Genomic DNA, 18,709 nt, shown 5'->3' on the forward strand with positions numbered 1-18,709 from the left:
GATGAAGCATGTCACCTTTGGTGAGTGAGGGCTCTTGTTCCAAAATAATTACTTTTCCAGGGACCTGGCTTTCTTTCTTCTTTCTTCTCTCTTTTTTACGATCTTTTCCTTAGATCAGGACCCAATGTGGTTTTCCTGATTATACTTACGTTGTGGAACTGTGTATACCTTGTTTTTGTACATGTATTGGGAGCTCTATACACAGTACCAGGATTTTTCTACCCAAATCTCCCTTTTTCCAAACCCCTCTTTTAGTTGGTTTTTGTGATCTCAATGTAAGCAGTGATCTTACCCATTGGTTACCAGGACTCCCGTTGGTGGAAGGTCCCGGTTCAGCGCTTCCAGGGACCAGCGGTAGAGATTCTGAGATGACTTCTTGTTGGTCAAATCATGGACCAGTATGATGCCTGAAAGCAAAAGAAATCCAACTAATCTAACCAACCATTAATCAGAAACTAAAACCTTGTTTATCAAAATGATGGTATCAAGTATAGGATCACTAAAGTATACAAAAACATGTGGGATTGCTTGAATTAATCTCAGCTACTGGCGATTACTGGGGCAGCATCCCAGTCCACTGTTTTTTGCACACCATGCCACCGCAGCTTGAAAACAGTCATATGCAAATACTTCTTGATGCTGATCCAGTAGGAACAGTCCAGCCTGAACTGCCAGGCCAGGGCCTCTCTGTACCGGACACAAGCAAAGCAGGACTGGATTCATCCAAGTTAGGGCTCATCAGCCAGGTATAACTCAGTTCCAGTGACACAGTGTGTACGGGACCCAAGTCTGGGGATGCCCACCCCACTTACTGCCACACACTAAAGTACACAAAAAAAGTGATGGATGGAATTCTTGAATTATTCTGAACCACTTGTAATTACTCGGGTCGCAACCCAATCCATTGTTATTTTGCAAGTACAGTATTGATCATGTTAAAGTGCTAGTTCTAACACAAGTAGTTTCACAAATACTCACAACTCATTATTCTTTATGGGTATTGGCAAAGTATACACGTTTTCAATTGTTGTTAACTGAAGGACAGTGTCTGAATATGTAATACTAACAATTAAAGACAGAGACTGCAGAATGGTGAGCTGGGAGTAAGACCTATTACACTGGTGAGACTGGGAATGTTTGTGTACACCACGTGTTGAAGAATTCTATCCATTCTCTCGTTCGAGCTCAGTGATCCCCTGCCTCCGCTCTCCTTTCTACATAACGTTTTAGCATTCCTTTGACCTTCTGTCAAGCGACAGATATGTATAGAGAGAACAAGTGTGTGTGATTTCGTATTTTATATATTTGTTTCTTAACAATCTGGTCTTTCAGGTCAGTGCGCTCTTTTTTGCTGGTGTCAGCATTTGAATCGACCACATGCGATCACCTACTTGCATACAAAGTACTTGTTATGAATTGACCTACACTAGTTCTGCCACTCCCAGCCTCCCAGATAGTCGCAATCACACCACTTTCTCTTTTCAAGCTCTCCACTAGTTTCCAGTAAGGAAGACATACCTAATTCATGGCTCTCTGCATCCCTCACCCATTCATGCACAGGACCTTATTACAGCTCAAGCTACCCTCAAAGAATATCCCAACTGGCCATGCTTCAGACCATTCCACCATGGAATGGTCTCTGTGGAACTCACTCCCAACCACAAAAAGAATCCTTAAATACCACCTTGAGTTCTGAAGCGCTTCAAAGGTTTGACTGTACCAAACACCTGACTCTTATCTCAAGTGTATTTCAGGCAGGTGGAAAATCATATGAACATTTCTTCACTCAAACCAGCAACTACCACATGGGACAATTAGCGCCTCAAATTAACTCATAATAATACTAAAACTGTACTCATATTTCCCGATACTAATCCATCACTAATTCTTGTTGGGTTCCAGAGTAGCGTGCTACTCACCGAAAAGCGATTCAACGCCTCGTCAGGGGTAGTAAGCGCTATATAAATACTATTACTATACAATACAATACAATACGAGGCTCAAACTCCTACGGCTGTAAAGAATAATAAGTCTTGTTCCCTTGTAAATCCTCTAGTAATTCGTTTTTGTAAATCTGTAAACTGCTATGATTGCAAACCACCTACCTATGGTGATTGTTCATCACTGACATGGGTATCCGATACTTTGGAACTCAAGCAAGGGCTTGCCCGGCCAAAGAAAAGACTAAAAAGACACACATTGTTCCCACAATTCATGGCAATAATAGGCTCATTGCCCTACTGCCAGCCGTCACCACGTAAATGGAACACTGTGTTGCTGTACAACTCAGATTCTTTTTTTTTTCCTTTCCTTTCATGCACTTGGTGGAGCCACGATGATTGACCCTTTGAATAAAAAGGTAGACATTTGTCTTGAGAATTTGGTGTGAGGTCCTAGTAAGTCACCCCCTAGGAGGCAGACATTACGCCCAGGTTACCAGGCGTTAAGTAGTTTAATCCGCAAATATCCCACCTTCCTTGCGACTCTGCAAGCCTGCTCTAGAATAAAACAGTGCATGTTTTCTCCACAAAAAGACCTTTTATAGAGGAAAAGGGCATTGTTGAGAGTAGACGAGGAAGAGGCTGAGGGTGTTGAATAAACATGGACTGCTCCTCAAAATGTATATGCCAGAATGTTCATGAGGACTATGTATCTCACTGTACTAAGTTGCTTATAGCATCTTGAGCCATATATAGCACAATTTGATAAGCAAATTATTGGCGATTTCAGGAGGTGTAGATTTCTTAGTGTAATTGATTTCTTTTCTTTCCAGTTTGCTTTCTAGTAAAATATCTTAGAGCATGAATGAGATTTACTGCAGTGACAGAGTCACCTTTATTCAACAAACTCTCTCAACCAAGAAGCACCTGACTCCCTTATATTTACCTCTGTGATCAAAGCTCTACATTGTCAACAACAACAAAAATCTGCACAATCTGAGCAGTGTAAAAGATGCACAGTAGTAACTCTCCTACAAGACATGGGAACTTGCTACACAGCAAAGCCTAATAGCCGTACTGTGATGTGAAACTAACTTCGTATTTATATCCCTTCATTGCTTTCCTCAGAGACTGGCTACCTGGCATGAAAGAACTTGTTCTTCTACTGCCAATACCACTGTAACATACTACATAAGGAAAATATACAAGCGCACAATATGCCTTGTGGCACATCAAAAAGCTGAATAGAATAAAGGTAGATCCTTTGCTTCACAGAACATGCCAGTTGCGAGATTGGCAACATGCTCTTGGTTTGAAAGACAGGTAAGTTCACACAGGTGTGTGAGACTTGTTTGATTATATGAACATATCTCCACCCAAAAAGCTCAAACTCTAGATACTAGAATACCAAGCGAAAAGTAAAGGTGGTAAATTCCTGACGGAATCAAATTGAGAACAGGCTAGCCTGTTGAAGTTGGGGCTTTAAACTCTTAATTACAGGATAGAAAGTTAGAGTTAGATCAGGGATCCCTTGCACACTAAATACAGGGCAGGAACACCCGGCTGTTTTAGTAGAAAGAAAGTTATGGTTACAGGAATTATTCAGACCTTGCTTTGAAGTTTTAGAGCAAGTTCCAGGTAAACTGGTCATGTAAAGGATAGACTGCAGAGCGCATCATGGCGTGAAAGAGAAAAGAAGCAGAGGAAGATAAGAATTTCTGTTAAATGGGGGAAGCAAGTATTGCAACTCAGGTCTCTCTGCTTCATTGCTATTTATTTGAACACAGTTCCTATTGTGCCAGACTGGTAAGCCATAAACATAAATAATAAACAAATAAAATGTTGGAGGGGTTCATGACACAGGTGTCTCTCTTGGGGATCATCAATCTCACCATTAACATAGTTGTAAAACACGGCCCTAGTGCTCTTCACACTGCTGGCGCTGCCCACAGATCCACCGATGTCCCAGAGCTCGGTGTAGTACGTCTTCTCCTCAGGGGTCCCCTCTTTGTATTCATGGATCTAAGAAGGAAAACAAAAAGTATGTTTGTGGGTGAAATGCAGCATCTGGTGGTCATAGAACACAGGACATATATTTTTACACATCAAGGTATGCCCTGATTCTTAGTAACCGTGCAATTTTGGCAGACGTTGGGATAAGGCAAGTCAGTGACAATTGATTTACTGACTTGTTAGTGTCCTGATTTGAAACCATTCACTTTCTGTCCTCCTTGTCTCACTGCTAGCCATGGCTGCACCCCCTGAAGGTTTAAAGACTAGAAAGCAAGTACATTCTTGAGCCCAGGCAGCTGTTTGCAAGTCAAAGGAGGTGAAAGCTGCAGTCTCCTTACACTATGCAGTAAAGCTGAGAACTGTGCTCCCAATCAATCTACTGCAACAGCTTATCTGTTACACCTGCAAGCCGGACTCCTCGACATCGCCCAATGGGTGACAGCAAGCCACCTCAAATTGAACTCAAACAAAACAGAGATCATCATCTTCGGCCCCAACAAGACAGCATGGAACGACTCCTGGTGGCCCACCACCCTCGGACCACCCCCAACACCCACCACCCACCACCCACGCACGCAATCTTGGCATCAAACTGGTCTCATCCCTCTCCATGACCCAGCAAATCAATGCCATATCATCCTCCTGCTTCAACACCCTTTGCATGCTAAGCAAGACTTTCAAATGGATACCCTTAGAAACAAGAAGAACTGTCACCTACGCCCTCATCAGCAGTAGACTGGACTACGGCAACGCCCTCTACGCAGGTACCACAGGCAAACTTCAAAGAAAACTCCAGCAAATCCAGAACGCGGCCGCACGGCTCCTCCTCAACCTCCCTCGCCACGAACACATATCAACACACCTCAGATCCCTACACTGGTTGCCCATCAACAAGAGGATCATTTTCAAGGTCCTTGTCCACGCTCACAAAGCCCTCCACGACACTGGACCGGCCTACCTCAACGAACGAGTAAACTTCTACATACCAACTCGCCAGCTCCGTTCCGCTGCCCTCGCTACAGTCTCCCTCATCCAACGAACCACCTCCGGCGGCAGATCCTTCTCCCACCTCGCCGCCAAGACCTGGAACTCCCTCCCCACCAACCTACACAAGACCAAGGACCTCCTAACCTTCAGAAAGCACCTAAAAACATGGCTTTTCGAGCAGTAACCGGCCGCCCTCCCCCCAATGCCTTGAGACCCTACCGGGTGAGCAGTGCGCTTAAGAAATTATTTGATTGATTGACACCTGTTACGCAGACCTGTGATGACAATGCAACAACAATCATACAAATAATGAAAAAAAGAAGGAATCTTAGCTGGATCAGCAAAAAAAAGAGTTAAGTAGTAAAGGTCTCATATACCGCAGGATGTTAAAATGTAATTATAACTGTAGGGCTCTATATTTGTAATTTATAACTGTGAAGCCCAGAAATTCTACCTAGCACCTCTACTAAAACTTCCTTTTGTTTTTTTTATAATCAAAGCCACTTATAACTGTACAGTTGGAGGTGATGAGACTTTAAAAAACTAGAAGGACTTAATTTAAGATGTACCAACATTAGGAATATTGATTTCCTACTTGTGATACTCTCCAAATCACAATTAGGAAATTGATATTCCTTATGTATGAAGTATTTCTATTTCCAAATATTGATTCCTAGTAGATCGCAAATGGACTTACCTCATGAATATTAATGAGGTAAGTTGCAACTTGCTACCCATTAGGGATCGCAGCCATCAAAGGGATGGTGGCCTGCTAGGTTCAGCAGACCACCATGCCAATGATTGCTTTTAAATAAAGCAATTTGTATCTTTTGAAATGCAGCACATTTTCCTTAAAGTAAAACGGGATGTGTGTTCAAAAAAGCAAATGAAATGTTTACGTTTCAATTCTTATGAGCAGGCAGAAGTCCATTGGCCCACTGCCTGCTCTTAAAAAATACTATTTTTTACATTCTCAAAGGTGAAGGGGGCACATGGTGACCTCTTCCCATTTGCGAATGAGTTACTACCAGTTCGGAATTGTTTTGTGACTGTAACTGGGTCGCAAAACAACAATACATACCATTCCAATTCGGTATTTGGAAGGAATGCCCAAGGCACGCCCCTTCCAAATACCGAATCGGTATACATTCTCACTCTCGAACAGCGATTCAGTAACATGTTACCAAATCGCAATTTGGGATTAATACATACCAAAATGCCTTTTTGCATTCTCAAACTTTGAATCAGGCTATTTGTGAATGCAAATAGGCTTGATACATCTGCCCCTAAAATCATCTGCCTAAAAGTTAAGTGAACTGTTTAAACATTTGCCAAACTATCAAATTCCTTTTGCAGTAACTCGTGCTAGAATTGGATTCTTTTGTATTATTATTTAAGAGAATGTATGTAGTATTTGTATTTGATCTGTTAACGAAAGGAAAGTAAATCAATTTACTTGGTTTCCTAGCCAACTTGTGTGTAGATTCAGTGTTTAACATTTATATGGTGTAACTAGGACATCTTCTGGGTGATGCTGGCAACACCGTCCACCAGTATGCATGGTACTACACTATGGGCCCGATTACGACCTTGGAGGAGGGGATTACTCTGTCCCAAATGTGACTGATATCCCATCCATTGTATTAAAAGTTCCATTATGTCCTATGGAACGTATAATAACGGCGGACGGGATATCCGCCACATTTGTGATGGAGTAATCCCCTCTGCCAGGGTCGTAAAAAGGCCCTTTATTTTGAACTAGCCTGTCCTTCCAATAATTTGTCTCATGCTCAGAGATACAGATGGCCACATTTGATCGCAAACGAATCCCATCGAAGACTGGGTCTTTTTCTCCCCCCACCCAAGTAAGGCAACCGAGGCTCAGTCGTAGCTGTCTATGTTAGCCTTGAGTGTGATTTCAAATGTCATTGGCTATATCTTTGGGATTATTGCTTGTTTCAAACATGACCTTTCAACAACATATCTATCTCTATAACAGCCCATCTAGGCACCTGTACAATCAAGTTTGTAAAACAAATAAAATAGGAATCATGTCATGTCGGTAGATAACACACCTTTTGAACCAAGTTCAGGCGAAACGTTTATTTCTTAAACCACAGATGTTTTTAACTAGGTTGTCATTTAAAGTACTGTCAAAACCAACCTTGTGAGTGCTCTTTTATTTTTCAACAAATCCCTATCTTGTCTAGCTCACATTGATCTTCAATCCTTTTTTCTCTTCATAGTTTTTACCATAAAAATGAGGGACCACACCTGAGGTCCCCCACTTTTGTTGTGTTTGTACGTAAGGAGACATCACCCATTTGGTTTATCTTACATTGCCTCTGTTAACCTCTGTTAATCTTTGTCACACTTCTCCCAAGATGCCTCTTCTTTCCTTCGCTGTCTTTTTAAAAAAAAAATTATTTAATATTTGAGCTGGGGGTGCAATTACATTACATAGATCCAAACTTAGTCCTATTGCATCATGGCACACAATTTCTGTAAATCGATCTAATGTACTACAATTATTAAGAATGCCCTTCTCCCAATAATAATTAAGCAAATATATCTGGAAGTAGATCTGTAAGAGGGGTCTTGTATCTTAACCTCCATCTCCCCACAGTCTCAATCATTCTCCACACTGCTTATCTGCCCCCATTTACTCTGGTATCTCCGTAAAGCTCCAACTCGTTGGGCATACAACTTTTCTTTAACCCGTATTGCCTCTATCTTTGCCTTCCATGCCGCACACATGGGGGGTACCGGTGATTTCCATGCTTGAAGAATCAGTGATTTGGCTATCAAGGTGCCCACAAATATTATTTGTCTAGTAGATATAGACAAATCTATGCTTTGCGTGATACCCTACTGTGCCACTAATGGGCTAGGAGCTAGCTTGTATGATATCATGACACTAATCCTTTGAAAGATCTTTTCCCAAAACCCAGCCAAGTGCATGCATGAGAAGCACATATGGAGCCAATCCCCCTGTGTCATTTGACAGCGCGGGCACAGACCTGATGCCTCCGGGTACATTTCTTTTATTCTAATGGGGGTGTAATAAAGCAACCGTTTGGAATAAAATGTGATTCTTTTGAGATTCGCCCCTCCAAGTGCTTTTTGTGACACCCCGTGCTTTCGCCATTGTTGTATCCCCATTTTACACCCAGTAATATGTTCTACTCCGACCAAAAGTTGGGATATTGCCTTAATTGCACGCCCTTCTTGAAGTGTCTTATACCATCTGCCAATGCCTAATTGATCATTATAAAAGGCCTGATCAATAGCTTCATTGGAGCCATCTATTACTTTTTCCGTTGAATGTAAAAAATGTTGGATTTGGCAGTAGGAAAAAACTTCCGTAAATGCCGTTTTTTTCCATTACGCACTGTGTCCGTGTTGTGATACGATCCCCTATAAAAAAATCCACTAGGGTCCTAATCCCTACCACTTCCCACTTTTTAACATTTCTTTGACTAATTTCTAAGCCTATCATCCATGTATCCCTAAATCTCATTGATTGATCAAATTACAAATTTGATATGTGGCCTGTATTAATAATATACTAAACTGTATCATTACCGGTAGTTTATATAGTACCCTTTTTGGGAGGCAGGGATGTTTAAGAAAGCGTGAAAGCTGCATGTTTGTTTCTGACAACATTTGGTTAAGATAGAAATTGAGGTTTGGCATTTGTGCAGCTTTTGAAGCCCAATCCAAACTAGAAGCTTCATAGTAAATTTGAACTTCGGGGAGTGCCATTCACTGTAAAAGTTAGCTTCTCTATCTGTAAACGAGGTTTCTTATGGTTCCATATGAATTGTCTAAACAATGAATCCAACTCTTGGAAGTACTTTTTAGGGACTCTCAAAATTATACTAGAAAAAACAAATAACAACAAGGGGAGAATCATCATTTTGACCCATGCAATCCTTCCTATAATCGTCATAGTGGATTCCTGCCATTTTGATAATAGTCCTTGAATCTTTTTAAGAACCCTCGTGTAGTTCAACTGAAACAAATCTGCTGGGTTTTTATACACATATACGCCTAGATAGCTAATGGTGTTAGAAGATGAAGATACTAACCGGATATCCTTTGGTAGAACTGATATATCTGCATTATACAAAAGGACTTCTGATTTGGACCGATTGATTTTATAGGCCCCCAAATCAGAAAAAGCCTTGATCTTAGAGAAAGCTCTCTCAATATTGCGCGAATCCGCATGAAGATACAAGATCATATAATTGGTGAATAATTTCACCTTGGATGCTAAAGCAAGCGGAGCCTGTATATATTGGTCCTGCCGAATTGCTGCAGCCAATGGCTCTATAAAGATCGCAAACAGCACAGGGGACAAAGGACAACCTTGTTGCGTACCCCGTGAAATCTGTACCAGTCGTACTATTTGTTTGATTACCGAGACCTTGGCTTGGGCCCCTATGTATAACCTACGCAGCGTCTGAGTAAACTTCCCTGGGAAGCCGAACTTGCCTAGAACCAAACACAATGCTTCCCATTGAACAAGATCAAATGCCTTTTCCGCATCAAGCATTATGTTCGCCGCCGGATGATGATTATGAGATAAATAATCCATCGCCTGGATCAAAAAATTTGTATGGATGGACAGCAGCCTCCCCGCTAAAAATCTGCATTGATCCTCATGTATTAGCCCTTGCGCCACCTGAGCTGTACGGACTGCAAGTATCTTGGTGAATAATTTATAGACCTGATTTAGGAGGCCAATCAGGCAATATGAGCCCCCTGGAAAATGCTGAAGGGACCTCAGCTCCTTCTATTATTTAGTTGAATAGGTCGACTACTATTTTGGCGATTTGACCCTCTAATATTTTATAAACCTCCATGGGAAGGCCATCTTCTCCTGAAGCTTTTGCATTAGGGCCCCCCCCTTATTACCTCTACTACTTCATTAATAGTGATAGGGACCGTTAATATATTTTGTGCCCCAGGATCTAAACTTGGCAGTATCACTGAGTCTAAATATTGTTTGATTTGTAAAGTATTTGCCTGCATCGTCTCGATACACAACTTACGATAATGCAAGAGGAATGCTTTTTCTATCTCTTAAGGCTGGCTAACCATTATACCAAACTCCTCATTAAAAATAGCTTTTATTAAATTAGAGTTGGATTTTTTTTTAACTGACCAGGCCAGAAATCTACCTGCATGCTCGCTTTCTTCATACTGCCTCTGAAAGCTTGTATGCCTATTGAGAATCTCTCGAGATAGATAGAAGTCCCTTAGTTTGGCCTGAGCTCTTTTCAATGATAATTCCGTCTCTGGACTGGGTAGTAATTGATTTCTTTTCAATGCCTGCTCTAGTTCCCATTGAAGTGAATTGCTTTGATCGCGAGCTATTTTCCGTAGGTAAGCCTTGAAGGAAATTGTCTCCCCTCATAAATAAGCTTTAGTGGCTCCCCAAATGCTAAATAGAGAGGCTGAATTCTTATTCACCGCTAGAAATTCTGTAACCAACACTTTGAGATTTGCTACCCAACCTTCCTTTGCCAAGAAGGATCTATCCAATCGTCATTGTGGGCGGCTCTGTTTATTTCCTGTTTCACTAATGTTAACCCAGGGAACGGAATGATCAGAAAAATAAATTTGCAAGTATTACTAACCCCTGCCACTGCAGTGCAAATGAGATTAGAATATAGTCAATTCTTGATGCCGTATTGTACCTTTTTGAATAACGTGTAAATTCTTTCTCCTGGAGGGGTGGTCCGCCCGCCACACATCTACTAATGCTGGATCCGAGATCTGTTTAAAAAGCATTTGGCAGGCTCTTGGTTTATTTTGCGCTTTATTCCTACGTGATGTGTCCCATTTGATATTGGATATTAAATTGAAATCCCCTCTGATTACAAAATAGCCTGACAGTGAAGATAGATGTACATATAGAGCCTGCATTGGCGCTACAGCATTCTCTATAGGGCCACAGAAGCTTACAAAGTGGATCACTTTTTCTGCCAATATACCTGAAACTACTAACCATCTTGCCTGCGGATCTCTAAATACTCCCTTTATCCAGCCTGCAAATTTTCTCAAAAACAAAACTGCCACACCTCGTACCGCGGCGTCGGCTGATACACAGTAGGAGTGGGCGATACATGTAGGAAGATTAGGTAGTTTGACCTTGTCCTTCCAATGAGTTTCCTGCAAAAGGATGACTGGCACTTGAGATGTTTTAAGCCAGTTAAGAACCGCTTGAAATGTAACCTTATTATTAGCTACATTTAAATTACATGAAGCTACTCTTAACTTGTACCCCATCATTTCCTAATATACCACCCCATCATCTCCATGGGTTCCTGATATAAACTCATGTCAGCCACCACACTGACCTTCTGTTTCGGTCCTGCTTTCTTTATAGGCCTAAAGTACTCTTCCTTCATTCCACCATGCCAACCCATTATGCATAGTTTCTATTACAGTTTTCTCCAAAACGCCATTTAACTTTGTAATGTCCACCTCCCCCTTTACCTTTCTTTCAGTTTTTTTACCAGGAAAATTGAAAATGAGGCTAAATGAACATAAATCAAGAATGAGAATATGAGATATGACATAAAATGCTACAAAGCTTTTTTTTTTTTTTACTATGGCCATCAAATACCCAAATTGAAGTTTTGAATTTGTGAAGTTGCATCAAAGCCACAAAGGGGGGGAAACTTACAGGAAACTTCTGTGAAGAAAAGGATGTTGGTGGGTAAAAACACTCTGCATTGAAACGCCAAAAGAGAGTAATGAAAAAGGTAAAATAAATGTCTTCTTTTGAAAAACAATATAATTTTAAAAGGCACTTGTTACTCCAAAACTATACATACAAGTCCAGGTATAGGACAGAAAACAAAAGTAAAGTTTTTCACACTCAAAATGTTACTCTAATATTGTAGATCTAGTTTTGGAAGAACAGCAGCAGTAGAAGGGCATGAGTGCACAAACTATCCAAGAAGGTGTCCAGCATGGGAAATGCCATTGAGTATGCAGCAAATTATGTATGAAATTAACTTTGAAGTAGTGTTGTCATGAGTGTATTGAAACACAATTGCAAGTGGGCCCTTGGGGAATTATGGGTTAAGAACTGTGCATAATATGTTCCAACTTTAAGTATGTATACTTATCCTATGGCGGCAGTTACAGAATGTTTACTCCTGATTAAGGTTGGCAGAGGCCTCTGAAACACATCAAGTGAAATTATATTTGATAAGATAAAATCATTCTTGCAAAAGATTAAAGACACATTAATCTTAAAATGTTGAAGTTTGGACTTCTTGTGAGATCCCTTTAGGTGTTCAAGAGGGACATTTTTTGCATAAGTCACTCATACAATCAACTCTTTGAAAAATGGCAGCAAAGGACAAAACATACTCGGACATCCACTGAGCAGCCAACTGTCCATGAAGGATTTCCCAGCACCTGATTCTGGCAGAGAAGATGAACAAGTGACGACTTCCCGACACCTGCAATACAAAGAGAACCAGGTAAGCTGTGGGAGTAAGAACAGAAGAAACACCTACAGAGCACAATAAAATGCTATCCTAGGTGCTACGTGGAATTATGAATGTTTTGGTAAACTGTATAATTTCCCTGCTACTTTCCCATTATCCCTTTCACCACCTTGGTAACACACATGACTATGAGAACTCTGCTGATTTATTTTTGGAATTCCAAGGCATAGAATGGAATTTAACTTAAGATGATGTATAGCGGCTGAAATGGGTATTAGCACACCAAGTTTTTTCTTAGTCATGTAGTTTAACCCTCTTAGTTAACAGAGATGCTCCCCTAAGAACAGCAAAGAATTGGACAATGCAGTAACTCTTCAAGGGATGACTGCTAACAAATATGCTGTACCACTGAACCTTTGGCGACCAGAAATAACTCCTGGCTACCTTGTAAAAAATTAAAACATAATCAATGAAGTACGAAACAGATAATATTGATGCATGTTATGTGAATAATGTGGAATTGCCACACCTTAACATGTTTGTTTGTTTTTCAATTCTTTATTAAACTTTTATAAGTGAACAAATAGTTATGAATTGTCCATTAAAAGCATAAATTCACAGTAAAGAAATTCCAATGTACAATGAAATAGTTAAATACTTTCCATAAATAAACATTGTTAAGTATATTATATCAGATCAGAGATTAATGACAAAGAGACAATAAACAAATATACAATAAGTCAAAATGATAAAATAGATTATTACAAAGTTATACCTATCTTTAAAAGAAGATAATTATCAATGATATTGAAAATATAATGAGAACATGAGGTCTTATTCATGAATCATTGAACATATAAAGATATAAACAAAGAAATATGAAGTTGTCAGTTAGTCAAAAATACATTCCATATTTGATCAAACTGTTGTAGATTATCATTCAGTTTATATAGCATTCTTTCAAACTGAGCAATATCAAACATATCCTTTAACCACGTTTGGGCAGGTGGTAAAACATTCGATTTCCAAATACGCAGTATATTAACTTTGGCTACACTAATTGCAGTAGAGAGCCATCTGAATAAGTGTGAAGAAAGCATGCCTAGACCATGGGTATCATGTAATAAAAATAGGCGAGGTGAGTGTGGGGAAATATTGGGAATCACTTTCCTTAAATTTTGTGCTATTTGTATCCAGAATGGTTGGAGTGTAGTACAGTCCCGTAGGATATGAACAATATCACAATTGGTCTGGTCACATCTCCAACAATTGGAGTCATTACTAAGTTTAGCAGAGTAAAGTTTCGAAGGGGACCAATGCCATCTATGCAGAATTTTGAAATAGTTAAATTTCAACCTTGCATCACGGAGCCCTTTATTATAATTCTCTAAAAGTTTAGCCCAAGCTTTATCTGTATAGGTAATGTTAAGTCGTGTAGGCCACCAGGATTGCAGATCTTTGGATGTATTATCTGAAAAAGATTTGTCAATTAGTAAAGAATAAAGGCCAGACACCGTGCCTTTAAAATTTCTCCATATATAAATATGGCGTGCAATGGATCAGTGAGTCAAAGATTCCGAGTTCAAGGATGTTATAAGGTTCAAAATCGATGTCAATAGTATATAGTTATGAAATTGTGAGATCGGGAGTCGATATGTTTCTTGTAGCTGTGTAAATGATTTCAAGGAGTTATCTCGATTATATAAGTCTGATATGTTGTTGATTTTACAATTTTTCCAGACAAACCAATTTAGCTCTTTTCCTCTATGCATAATCGCTGAGTTATTCCATAACGGAGCATTTAGATGTATATGGACGTTACAGTTTATAATTTTATGTGCTTTTTGCCATACTAATTGGGATGAGTAAATGATTGGATTGGAGGATGGTGAGAATTTAGGACATTTAGTATAATAAATCGCCAAAGGAGTGGTAGTTTTCAGTAAATATTGTTCCAGTGTGACCCATATAGATACCTTGTCTTTCTGTGCTTTTTGCCATACTAATTGGGATGAGTAAATGATTGGATTGGAGGATGGTGAGAATTTAGGACATTTAGTATAATAAATCGCCAAAGGAGTGGTAGTTTTCAGTAAATATTGTTCCAGTGTGACCCATATAGGTACCTTGTCTTTCTCGGATATCATAGAGATCGAATGAGATAATTGATGTGCTATCCAGTAAGTTTGGGCCTTAACATGTTTGAAACACTTGCCTAATTGTGAAACATTTGGGAGAGACAGTAAAGCGTTATGAGCCATATTGTAAAAGATTATGGGCCATACTTGTAAACAGCAACCATTGGCAATGTCAACAAGTTTAGCTTATAAATGAAAGTGCCTTTTCAGTCTTTTTGATTGGTTTAGGCACTCAGTACGTCCTCTTCATGCAATATCTCACTCATCCTCTTCATGCAATATCTCACTCATCCTTGCTCTTGTGAATCCATTCATCCACCCACTGGCTCATTCTTGCATTTACCCATGTCCTCAACCACAATAAAACACAACCATAAACTCAACTACATATGCAAGATAAAATGAAAGAAAAACGGTACAAAAAAATAAAAACACGCTGCCACCTAAATATGGAAGGCATATGTGTGCAATAATAGTAAATAAATACATAAACAAAGCAGCAAGTGTCCATCTTACAGTGGTATTCTATAAATAGTATTATTATTTTAAAACTCCAACATGGCCGCAAAGTTTAGACTCAAACTACTGGCCATCTTAGAATGGTAAAACAATGATGCGCTATGAACAGTACCACTTCGTAATTTTAACCTACTTAAGTGCAATGGCTGTGCAGGATGCAGTGCACTGCAGTTGAAAGCAGCTGCCAGCAAGCTGCTGTTTAAAACTGTCTGAGAAGCCGCAGTGTGTTCTAACAAAATGAAAGTAGAAAGAGTAGAGGGAAAGCATACTTTTAAAAGACGAAAATAGAAAATGAGGCCTGGCACTGAAAAGCACTCATTTTTAGACAGATGTGCAAATGTGATCAGACAAATGCTGCCACTCACATGGCAAGAGAGCCAACAGCTGAAGTGGGCTGACCCACTGCACCATATTGTACGTTGTCCTGGAAGAAAGTAGAGGTCTGACTGATTTTATGTAACAAAATACATGCCTTCATGCTGTAACGCGGTGCACTAACAATTCACCCTTAAAGGCATATTGGCTTCAAGATATGCATTTAATCATGAATAAGTATCCTTACTGCCTGTAGCTGAAGTTTTCATAATAAACAGATCAGAACTATGAAATCTGAAATTACTTTTCCCGATGAACCAATCTGGTCCATAGCTTTCATCTTTGGATTGTCAGCATAAACACATTTAGACCTACTATATTGTACATAAGCATTCACACATGCAATCGCTTGATACACCAAAATTTGTTTACGATTATGCACACAATTACAATCGTCAAAACAATATAATTTCCTTTAAAAGGCGCAGAATAAGGGTGATCATAGTGTACATCTTCTATCCCGATGGTTTGACTGAGCAGGACACCAACAACAAAATCCTTGTCTCATACAGTAATCTGCGAGATTCCATTTAACAAAATACACGCCTATAGGCTGTAGCAAAGTGTAGTACCAATCCACCCTTAGAAGCACAATACGTAAGGTCTACTGACTTTGTCCTACCTTTTAATAATAAACAGATTAAACCTGTGGAATCTGACATAATTTTCCCAAAAAATCAATAAGGCCAATAGCCTTTACCATTTGCTTTAAACACTTACCAGCACAGACCTACTGAAGTATGAATAAACTGGCAACCATTGTGCACACAATCACAAAAGCTAGAGAAATGTACAAAATCAAACTGGGTAAAACAACATAAACCCCATCTCAGATGGCCCCCAACATGGATCATCACAAAGAAACTCTTCTAGCCCCATGGTTTGCCAGAGGGGTTGAGCTACATAAAACCCTTGCCTACAATGGTAATCTGAGATTTCATGTAAAACAAATCTTGTCTAGCCTATGTGATAAAAACAACATTAAAGGCCTACTAGATTTAACAAATGCTACCTTTACCCAAAACAATTCAGATTAAGGATAGCAGGCCAATAGCTTTGATCACTTGCTTACAACCATGTGAGGCTAGCTGTATTGAGCCTAAGCTTCCCCATTAGGCAAAATGTTAAAATCAGGTCCTCTTTTGCAGTGGAAGCACACATCTACCCACTCAAGTGCTGAACTCCAGTTAGCCAACATGTAAGCAGCCCTCTATGCAGAACTTCTCAATTTATTTATTTTTTAAGATCACATAAGTTAGGAAGTGGCTGCACTTTGAAGTCAGACCTTAAAGCAGTAAAACAAGTTTTGTGCATCTGTAAATTGATGTATTTATGTGACCAGAAGATGGACACAGCAGTTTACTCTAGTATGTTTGCTTACATTACAATCCAGGGCAATATCATGATACAAATTCAGAAGAAGTAAACTTCACAATGTACCTTATCCTAGACAAACAACAAAACAACACTTAGATTATAAATCTTAGGTTAATTCAGTGAGATAGGAAGCAAGGGAGGGAATGTGCAATAGACCAAACTTCACAGTGAACATAACAAGCACATCATCCAATGCGAGAGACTGCTGCATGTTGCTGGCAACAATAGTTCCATAGCTGGCAACTTTTACAGGGTCTCGTCTTAAGGGGCTGGTAAGCATGTTAGTGTTTTCTTGAAGAGTTGGCATTAGCAGCCTTTTGGCCAGTTATGTTCAGGAAGGGTCAGGGGCAGTGCTTAGCTGGGTAGGTTGTTCTTGACCTTACAGGGAAAAGTTGGGGTGATGGTTTGGTTGATCTTTGTCAGGGCCCAAGCAATAGAGTTGTAGGCCTGGAGCACCAAATCCACCTTGTTCATACGGTGAGTGACTGTGCTCCAGCTAGGTCTAGTTTGTTTGCCAGCCCAGGCTCAGGTGATCATGCAGGATCTGTGGGTTTTAACGAATGCCTGTGTCAGTGTGATAAGAATGTTAATAAACATGTATAATAATTTGGGTAGTACTACCATTTTCAAGACTGCCACTCTATCTGCCAGTGACAAGGGTAGCCGTGACCACTGAGCCATCTGATCTTCCAGTTTTGAGATTGCAGTGCCATATTATGTTTGTGCCCGGATCTCTGTGCACCCATGTACCAAAATATTTGATCTGTGCACTATTTCAAACGGAACTCCAGTGCATGGGGCTCAGTACGAGTCAAGGGGAAAATGGTTGATTTGGGCCAATATATGCTCTGACCCGAGTACCACTTGTATTGGATGTAGTGATGAATAATTGGCGCCAATTGCATTTCTGGGATTTGAACATAAAGTGTTATCAGCATATAAGGATATGACCTGCGATCACTGGCAAAAGTGTAGGGCTGCATCCATGTGTCTCTGCTGTATCATACATGCTAATGGTTCTAGTGCTGCTGCAACCATGATTGGTGACAGTGCACCCGTCGTGTTGTGCAATATATTTTTAGGGTATCCGATGATTTACAGTTAACATGCACCCTCGAGGCCGGGTCTGTGTATAGCAGTCTGATCCTTAGCAGAAAAGCCAGCGGCATTCCCATATGGTAGAAAACTGTAAACGTATTCCCATTGTACTGAGTCAAACACTTTGGCGGCATGTAATGGTATTGCCGCTGCCTGCACCAACGGGTCCAGATGATGCAGGACCGCAAAGACCATGCAGAAGTTTTGTGCCATAGACCGAGTGGGGATGAACCCTGACTGGTCCGGTAAAACCAGCGTATTGAGTAGCAGTTGTGGTCTAGTGGCAAGTATATATTTGTGTCTGTTTTAATTAAAGAGAGCGCCCAATAGGACTTGCATCTTTCTGGTGGCTTGTCAGGCTTTAGCAATGTTATTATTAAGGCTTCCCTTAGGGATAGTGGCAGTATTTGCTTATCGTAAGCCTCCGTGTACATGTCAGGTAGATAGGGCACTAGTATGTCTGCATACTCTTCGTAAAACTGGCTTGGAGGTCTATCACTTAGGGATGCCTTCCCATTATGGAGCGCACGTATAGCATCTTATCTCATCCTCGGTGACTGGTTGCACTAAGAACTCCCTCTCTTCAGGCGAGAGCCACGCTAGGCCTATCGCATCTAAATATTGTGCAGTCTCTTCACCCGTCGCAGACTTCCGTGCATAAAAGTCTACAAATCTCTCTAGTATAGTTGGCGTATCATGACTGATATTGCCGCCACGAGTCCCACAATATAGGCATGCGCCCATGGTTCTTTGATTTTGGCAGCTAGACTGCGGCCTGGTGGATCTCCCT

General features: G+C 40.3%; 1 protein-coding gene across 2 annotated transcripts in view; it reads right to left on the reverse strand.

Annotated features, from left to right (window-relative positions):
• Positions 1-18,709, reverse strand: part of RABL3 (RAB, member of RAS oncogene family like 3) — a 53,528-nt gene that overhangs the window by 23,774 nt on the left and 11,045 nt on the right. For both annotated transcript variants that reach the window (XM_069202703.1, XM_069202704.1), the window contains exons 2-4: positions 12,333-12,424; positions 3,833-3,962; positions 293-407 (exon numbers count right to left, since the gene is read on the reverse strand). In XM_069202703.1, coding sequence (XP_069058804.1) covers positions 293-407; positions 3,833-3,962; positions 12,333-12,424 — 337 coding nt within the window. The remainder of the gene's footprint in view (positions 1-292; positions 408-3,832; positions 3,963-12,332; positions 12,425-18,709) is intronic.

This window comes from Pleurodeles waltl, chromosome 8 (assembly GCF_031143425.1).
Source record: "Pleurodeles waltl isolate 20211129_DDA chromosome 8, aPleWal1.hap1.20221129, whole genome shotgun sequence".
In the NCBI taxonomy this organism is placed as follows: domain Eukaryota; kingdom Metazoa; phylum Chordata; class Amphibia; order Caudata; family Salamandridae; genus Pleurodeles; species Pleurodeles waltl.